Source organism: Chelonoidis abingdonii, chromosome 3 (genome assembly GCF_003597395.2).
Source record: "Chelonoidis abingdonii isolate Lonesome George chromosome 3, CheloAbing_2.0, whole genome shotgun sequence".
NCBI classification, from domain to species: domain Eukaryota; kingdom Metazoa; phylum Chordata; order Testudines; family Testudinidae; genus Chelonoidis; species Chelonoidis abingdonii.
In genome coordinates this window covers 200,289,332-200,298,300 of record NC_133771.1, presented here as the reverse complement: position 1 = coordinate 200,298,300, position 8,969 = coordinate 200,289,332, and the positions used below count along the sequence as shown (strand labels likewise).

At 50.1% G+C, this 8,969-nt stretch overlaps 1 protein-coding gene across 3 annotated transcripts in view; it reads left to right on the top strand.

The window, feature by feature from the left end:
• The first annotated feature begins 1,619 nt into the window (after positions 1-1,619).
• ETAA1 (ETAA1 activator of ATR kinase) overlaps positions 1,620-8,969 on the top strand; it is an 18,303-nt gene continuing 10,953 nt past the window's right edge. The window contains exons 1-3 of one of the 3 annotated variants that reach the window (XM_032806555.2): positions 1,620-2,001; positions 4,394-4,528; positions 4,826-4,902. In XM_032806555.2, coding sequence (XP_032662446.1) covers positions 1,809-2,001; positions 4,394-4,528; positions 4,826-4,902 — 405 coding nt within the window. In that variant the 5' untranslated portion in view covers positions 1,620-1,808. The other 2 variants (XM_032806554.2, XM_032806556.2) reach the window with 2 other exon arrangements.

Genomic DNA, 8,969 nt, shown 5'->3' with positions numbered 1-8,969 from the left:
TGTCTGGCTTGGTTAGACACTGGAGAACCACAGTTACACAGGGCACAGCTGGCAATCTAAAATTTGAGCTCGCACTGGCAAAGCTAGTGCACCCAGCCACTAAATACCTCTACTTATTTCCTAAGTGCTTAGATAACAGGTACCTTAAAATACCTAAGAGAAATCTATTCAAATCATTACACACAATATGATTCCTAATAAAGTGAAGGGAGGGGTCTGTAGTGAGGGGAAGGCCAGTGGGAAGGGTCTGTAGTGAAAGGAGTGCCTGTGGAAGGAGTTTGTAGTGAGGGGTGGTCTGGAGATATGTTTGTAGAAGATTATAGTTTAGAAATGCTCCCTCATAAGGGACCTTATTAGGAACATAGGCACTTGGAGATGTGCCCCAGAGGCAGGGGTTGGGCATAGGCCATGATTTATATGGGCCCGTGGTGCCCGTGCTCCACCAATATTTAGGAACGTGGGCCCAGCTCCACTAAAGTTTCGGCTTACCATGCTTTGTGGGGACTCGCGCTTCAGGGTGGCACAGAGTCCAGGGTGGCCTGGGGGTTAGTGCAGAGCTTGGTACCAGCAAAAGCGAGTGACCCACCCCCATTCCCCCAAGCCTCCACTTTGCCTCTTTCTGGCTTCCATCCCCTCCCTTGAGCCAAGCCAGGAGCCGGCGGGCGGGGCAGAATGGAGCAGAGTAGGCGGGGCCAGGTTGCTCACTGCAGCAGCACCAGACCCCCCCCCGCTGCCACTAATCCCCAGCTGCCCTGGATCCCACATGCCCCTGAAGCACGAGACCCGGGGTGGTTGCCGTGATCCGTCCTATGGACAGGACAGTTCTGCCTGGACCCTGTATCCCCCTGAAGGGCAGGGCTCCCCAAAGCACAGGGCCCAGGCCAGTTGCCCCAGTCTATCCTATGGTTGGGACGGTTCTGCTTGGACCCATTCTGGGCACCACTACAATTATACAAACCTGGCACCCATGGGGTTGGGAATACCATACGGCTGCGTTCAGCAGCGTCTCAGAGATTGCTTTCTAGTTTAATAAAATTTCATTCACTAGTTTGTTATTTAATGAACCCCAAGATCGTTAAAGGAGGGGTATGTAATGAGGGGGCAGCGGGACGGATCTGTAGTGAGGGAAGGGGTCTGTCATGACAGGAGTAGGGTGTAATAAGGGGGCAGTGGGAGGAGTCTGTAGCGGAGGGGTGTGTAGTGAGGGGAGTGGTGTAATGAGGGGGCAGTGGGAGGGGTCTGTAGCGGAGGAGTGTGTAGTGAGGGGAGTGGTGTAATAAGGGGGCAGTGGGAGGGGTCTGTAGTGAGGGAAGGGGTCTATCATGACGGGAGCAGGGTGTAATAAGGGGGCAGTGGGTGGGGTCTGTAGTGGAGGGGTGTGTAGCGAGGGGAGTGGTGTAATAAGGGGGCAGTGGGTGGGGTCTGTAGTGGAGGGGTGTGTAGCGAGGGGAGTGGTGTAATAAGGGCGCAGTGGGAGGGGTCTGTAGTGGAGGGGTGTGTAGCGAGGGGAGTGGTGTAATGAGGGGGCAGTGGGAGGGATATGAAGGGAGGAGTCTGTAGTGAGGGGGGCAGTGGGAGGGGTCTGTATTGTGCAGAGGGAACCGCCTCCATTGACCGCTACTTCGTTTGCTGTTATAGTTCCCTGCCGCGTCCGCACTTTTCTGCGCTCGAGACCAATCACGGGCCCAGCCGAGCTGATTTCGACCAATCCGGGCCGGGGCGAGCTCGAGGCGCCGGGGAAGATGGCGGCGGCGGCAGCGTGAGTGGCCGGTTGGGGGCCGCCATGCTGAGCCGGCGGGCCACGCGCCATGGCTAGTAGCCGGCGAAAGGGTGGTGACAAGCTCCGCCTCAGGTCCCCGGCCCCGGAGACGCGGGGCGGCGGAAGGTGCAGCAGGCGGAGGACGGCGGCTACCGGGGAAGGCGGCGCTGGGGGCTCGAAAGATGGAGGGGCGGCGGCGGCCGCCGCTGCCGCCGATCCCAGTAGCAAGAACAAGGCGGAGGGTGAGGCCCGAGGAGCCAGGCCGGCCGCCCCGCATGGGGGTAACTGCGTCCCGCCCCGGGGTGCGGGGATACGGCGCAGCACTCTGCAGAGACGGGCTCCACCAGTTTGAGATACCCCAGAACCCAGTGGGAGCGGATGCCCGGGAGGGGCGCCCCAACCGTATTCCCACAAGCGATAACCACTCCCTAAAGCCTCCTGGGGCACACAGAGAGACCCCTCCCCATCCTCCACACACCTTAACTTGTCAGCTGTGCAAAGGCTTGCCCTACCGAGAGCAGGCCCTTAATGTGCTAGGTGCTGTATGTTTAATGCAAGTCAGTAACTGCTAAGCTTGGTGTTTTCACGCTGCAATGGCTGGGGTGTGTGTATAAGGCATCAGACAGGTTGGATGGCCTGAGAAGAGGGGGTGGCTCTTCTTTTTTTCAAATTACATCAGTTTGGTTCCACTTATAAGATTCTGTTTGGTCTGATGCTCTGAAAGAGCTTATTGACTGATGGGGAAACTGGCCCAGTTAGCCTTGTTATTTCCCAGACAGCTGCAATTCACTGAAGCACAAGGATTTGTTGTAAACAAAAAAGTTAAAAACTGATGTTGGTGTTTGCAGCATTTTTGTTTTGAGGATTGAATTGTCTTAGAAATTTACATGCTAGACCTAAACTTGTAATTTGCAGCGCTGCCTAAACTGGGTAACTGAAGTTCAGTTGCACAACACACATACTCTCTGGTTATGTGAAACCCTTTTCCCAAAGGTTTCATCTGTCTTCTGAATCTTTCTCTCAACTGCAGGAAAGAATGGACTCTATTATAATTTATATATGAATACTTAAGCAGCATCTCCCTCTTGTCTTGGAGCAGATCATGCCATCAGTTTTTAAGCAGAACATTCCCATCTGTACAAATAGGGAATCCAGTATTAAAAACCTGTGTGTGTGATCTGACTGCTGGTGACTTATTTTCATCAGTCCATTGTGTCATGCAGCTATAGAATTTTCTGCTGAAGTTCCATTTATTTTTTTTCTATTTTCTAAGTCAAGATACTTTCCACTTTTCAATTTCAATGTTGTTAATGATACTAAGCGAGAAAACATTTAAATAACTTTGGTCGTGGCCCTGTAATTTATTCTATGCTCACACAGAACCCCATTACCTTTAGTAGAACTTCATACAATTGCAGAACTCATATAGAATAATTTGTAGAATTGGGGCCTAATTTTTTTTCAAGGGAGGCCTGTTTGTGCCTCCACACCTCTCCCAATCCCACTCCTTGTGCACATTCAGTTCCTTTCAGTTTTGTCAGCAGTGACCCAGATCAACCAGAAAGGAATGTTTCCTGCAGGGAAAGGCAATCCTTTTTCTGTGCTAATACCTTTTGGATTTGAAACCTGAATGAATGATTAAGGATTTCTTCGTTTTTAAGAGGTGACAAATGTTTGAATTCTAACTACATCTTTTCCAAAATCAAATATATTTATTTAAATTTAGTAGTGCTCTCTTTTAAAATTCCTTTATCTGTAGGCTGCATCCACACTGCCAAGTTCATTTAAAAAAGGCAGATGCAACAAATTGCACTTAATGTACTCTGTTCTGCTTATTTCAGTGGAGTCATAGCTAATCATGGCAAGCTGTCTTTACACACTTATGACCTGTTTTTATCCATTATATGTGAAAATGCATAGTGATTCAGGATTATAAGAGCTGACCTATAGGACAAGACAAAGGACACTCTAGAATTACCTTAATGTTACAACTATAGGGTCAGATTTTGGGGTTTGGTTGAACTGTACACAGTGTTGGGACAGTGGGGTGGAGAACATTTTCCCAGTCCTGGGACTGCTGTGCACAGCCAGTCTCCAGGGGTAAGTTAGAACTTAGACTGCCTTCTGACGGATTTGAGGGGGTAAAATTGTAGCCAGAGATCACTACAGTGTAAGGTCACAAAACTCCTATCCCAGTGGAGAGAAGGAAAAAGAGGGAGGAACATCTGTTCTACCAAAAAATCTCCTATCACTTTGGTTAAGATGACTTTTATGATCAGATTCCACTGGTGGTGCAATGCACTATTTTGACCTATTATTTGATAGTTTTCATTCTTCCTGCTAGGTGCTGAATATCTTGCATTCTGTATCCTGCAGTACATTTTGAAAATGGATTTACTGTTCTATCTGCAGTAATGCAGCTGACAAGTCATATTCTGAACTTAATATGTAATCATGAAAAATTTAGTTTACGTCTAAACTGAAAAATTGTTAAGGAATAATTGTGTATAATTTCTTTCATCTTGCAGGTTATAAAAGTTGATCCATGGGGTCTGTTTTGATATTGAATTCAATGATAATATTTTTACTAGTGCTAATTTCTTATATGGGAAATCTTACTTTCTGTTCACACAGAATCATGTTTATATAAGACTCCGAAGAGATTAAATAGCAGATCAAGGTTACCTACCTTCAGTTCTCCAGCCAATGATACTGATATACAGCAAGAAATATTTTGGGATCCTCATTCGCCAATTACACACAAACTAGGTAACTATTACCAAAGAGTTCTTATTTCTAGTGTGCTTTTTAGAAAGTAAATGGCCATTTGAAATGTATAGTTGGAGTACACTGTAGATGTCTGAAATTTTTTTTTCTTCACTACAGAAGCACTCTTTATCAGTAAAATCCATTTTTAATGCCATTTCTTAGTATGGCTGGCTGGCTTTTTATTGACATTACAGTAAATACTGTGATACAGCACTTAATACAATTTTGAATTTAGCAGTTGTATGTGAAATGGGTTTGTTGTGTTTGACAGTTTATACAAAGGTTTTTCTTTTATAGGTAATGAAAGAAAGAAACGGGCTACCAGTAGATGTACAGTTGACATTTCAGATATTGTTAATCGTATTGCTCCACAGGTAATTATAATTTCCTACAGCAACACTTTGTACTTTATGCAAAAATCAAAGGTTAAAAATGGCACTGTAATTGTCTATGTCTACAAACGAGGGGAAAAGGCAGTTGGATAGTCTCCGTAATCTCTTTCGCATAGTAAAAGACTGAGATTCTTAGTTTTTCTAATATTTGCATTAGCATATTTGTCGTGTTGAATTTAAAATCACAAGCATAACATTTGACTATTTTGATTCTGTGTGTCAGATCTTTGAATTCATACTTTCATTTTTGGGTTGTAAAAATTACCCTCTCTGCTCAGAGAGGCTGGGGCCAGCCCATTGGCACTTTAACAACAGCTTGTTGGAAGGATGTGGGCTTCATGGCGTCCTTCTGGGAGCTGTGGCTGGACTGGCAAGGGCAGAGGCACGCCTTTCCCTCGGCGCGGCAGTGGTGGGACGTGGGGAAGGTGCACACCTGGCTCTTCTGCCGTGACTACACCCGAGGCGCCAGCCGACGGAGGGATGCGGTGATTGAGCAGTTGGAACGGGAGGTATTAGAGCTGGAGAGGTGTCTTGCCACCAGCCCTGAGTAACCATCCCTCTGCAGGGCTTGCTGGGCAAAGTGGGAGGAGCTCTGGGCCCTCGAGGACCATCGGGCCCAAGGTGTCTTTGTCCGATCCTACATCCACCTCCTTCAGGAGATAGATCGCGGCTCCCATTTCTACACCCTGGAGAAAAGAAGGGGGGCCAAGAAGCATGTCACCTGCCTTCTGGCAGAGGACAGCACCTCTCTCACGGATCTGGTGGAGATGTGCGGGAGGGCCAGGGCCTTCTACGCAGACCTTTTCTTCTTGGATCCGACCGATCCTGATGCAGAGCGCTCTGGGACGGACTCCCGACAGTCAGCACGGGTGACTGAGACTGGCTAGAGCTGCCTCTCACTCTGGCCGAGTTCTCGGAAGCCCTCCTCCACAAACTTCGGAATTGGCATCCCATCTCGCTCCTCAGCATGGACTGCAAAGTTGTAGCGAAGGCCATCTTGCTGCAGCTGGGGTCCTTGCTGGTGGACACGGTCCACCCCGACCAGACCTACACTGTCCCGGGCCATACCATCTTTGATAATCTGTATTTGGCCCAGGATTTGTCGGGACTCGGGTGTAGGGATGGTCTGTTGTTTGCCCTTCTGTCCCTTTAACAAGAGAAAGCGTTCGATAGGGTGGACCTCGGGTATCTCCTGGGCACTCTACGAACATTTGGCTTCGGACACCAGTTTGTGGGCTTTCTCCAGGTGCTGTATGTCTCCGCAGTGTGTCTAGTCAGGCTCAACTGGACCCTGACCCAGCTGATCAGCCTCGGGTGCAGAGTATGGCAGGGATGCCCCCTCTCAGGTCAGCTGTACGCTCTGGTGATTGAGCCCTTCCTCTGTCTCCGCCACTGGAGGCCGATGGGGTTGGTGCTGCGAGAGCCAGAGCTGCAGCTGGTCCTGTTGGCGTACGCCAATGTTCTTCTCGTGGTTCAGGACCCGGGCGACTTGGTGCGGGTGAAGGCTTGCCAGGCCATCTACTCAGCAACCTCCTCCTCCCGGGTAAAGACCTCTGGCCTGGTGGTTGGGGAAGGGTGGCAGGTGAGCTCCCTCCCATTTGCGCTTCAGGTCATCCGGTGGAGCACGGGTCCGCTGCTCTGTCTTGACGTTTACCTTTCTGCCACACATCCGTCTCCAACGGAGAACTGACAAGGTTGAGAGGGCAGGTGGTAGAGCGGCTCCGGAGATGGATAGGACCACTCTGGTGTCTCTCCCTCCAAGGGAGGCCACTGGTGCTCAATCAGCTAGTGCTGTCCGTGCTCTGGCACTCGCTCAACGCCCTGGTCCTGGCCCTGGGCTTCCTGGGCAACCTCCGAACGTTGATTCTGGAATTCTTCTGACCAGGATTGGCTCCCTGCAGGGGTTCTCCAGGCCCTGCCCTTCCTCCTCCAGGGGCAGGTGAAGTGCCTACGCACTCAGGTCCATGTCTTCCGCCTCCAGGCCCTGCAGAGGCTCCTTTACGGTGCAGGTAGTCCAGCGTGGAGTGTACTGGCACATGCCTTCCTGCACAGCTTCCAAGGGGTCCGATATGACTGGCAGCTCCTTTATCTCCATTGAAGAGTCTTCCGCAGCCCTCTCCGGGCCGCCAGTCTTCTACCAGGACCACCTCCAGACCTGGAAACTGCTCTCGGTGACCAGGTCTATGGCAGCCACCAAAGGGGCAGATCTCCTCCTGGAACCCCTCTACACAACCCCCCGTTCCGTGTGCAGGTGGTGGAGTCTCCCTCAGTGCGCCAGAGGTTAGTCCTGGTGGAAGTCACCAGAGTCAGAGACCTCCTGGACTACGATCAGGGAGACTGGCTGGATCCCCTGACGCTTGCTCAGTGCATGGGGTTCTCCAGCCTTGTATTCCCCAGCGCGTACTTCAGGAGGTGACGGCCGCTTTACTGCCCACTGCTCGGGTTTTCCTAGACCAGGTCCTGTGAGAAGGCATGCCCCACCCACCCTACAGCCCAGGCCCTCTGGACCTTTTCATCGGGACCCTGCCCCGTGGACCTTCCCGGACATCCTGCCCCTTTACCGTGAGCCAGCTGCACAGGTTGCAGCCAGTTTGGTTCTGAACCGTGCCAAGAAAACATCTGTACATGCTCATGCTCCGCACCCTTTATGTCCTCACCTTCGTGTCCCACCCCGGCACAAAGTGGTAGGACCTCCTGCCACCTCTGGAGGGTGAGGATCCCTGGTGGGCCAGCCTATATTCCACCCTGGTCCCGAGGCCCACCAGGGACATCAGCTGGCCACCCCTTCATGGATCCGTGAGCACGGGTGCGTACTTGACACGGTTCGCTCCCGTCCCAGACACTTGTTCCTTTTGCAGCATGAGGGAGACCCTGGCACACGCATATCTGGAGCGTGCCAGGTTGCAGTCTCTAGTCTGGCTCCTCTTGGATATATTATTACATTTTTGTTTGCCCTTTTCCCCTCACCTGTTCATCTACCCACCCCCTATCCGTGGCCCCACAAAGTCACGGGACCTCCTTGTCAACCTCCTAGCCCTGGCCAAAATGGCCATCTACAAAACCAGGGAGAGGAGGTTGGCCAACAGGGTTTCCTGCGACTGTGGGGCCTATTTCCAGTCCTCAGTCCGTTCACGCATCCGGGCAGATTTTCTCTGGGCGGCGTCCACTGTCTCCCTCGACACCTTTGAGGAGCAGTGGGTGCTGTCTGGGATTCTCTGCTCCGTGTCTCTGTCAGGTTCCCTTCGTTTAGCCCTGTGAACTCACTCTTGTTCCTGTTACCTCCTTAATTGTCCCCCGCCATTATTTGGCATCCTGGACCTGTGGATCCTCCCCTTAGGCTGGAGGGAGGTCCTTTAGCAGTGGGCAGGCTTATGCCTGTCCACTTCCTGGATCCCAACAAGACCAGCCTCAATTTTTAGAAGGTGTTAGCTTCAAAGGGGGTGATAGTGATCCATTTCTTCTGAAAAATGCAGTGGCATGTTCTATTTCAACCACTTTTAATTTCAAATGTATAATTTTAGGCATATCGTATTTAATAGGTGGTTCCTCTTTTCATTTACCATTCCAACACAATGCAAGTAACCATAGCTTTCAGGTTTTTGTACCCTCCTTTTTGATAAATCATAGTGTTCTCTGCTTATGGTTCGTTCTAGCTTTCCAAACACACATCCATGCCATAGCTGTAAAATAACCTGGTTCTTCAAATGATTAAATGTGTTCCTGGCTTTAGAGACTGATCCTGCTCCCAGATTGAGTTCTGAAATAACTTGGAAGAGTTACTTTTGCCTTCCTTTTTATAACCAGTTTCCTTCTTATTTCTCTTGTGTAACTTGCTTTTATTCCTTCCCTCCTTTTACAAAGTTCTCAGTTTGTTTCCTTACCTGCCACCTCTCCATTTTTATTTTTCTCTCTTTCTGACTCATAGATTCATAGACTCTAGGACTGGAAGGGACCTTGAGAGGTCATCGAGTCCAGTCCCCTGCCCTCATGGCAGGACCAAATACTGTCTAGACCATCACTGATAGACATTTATCTAACCTACTCTTAAA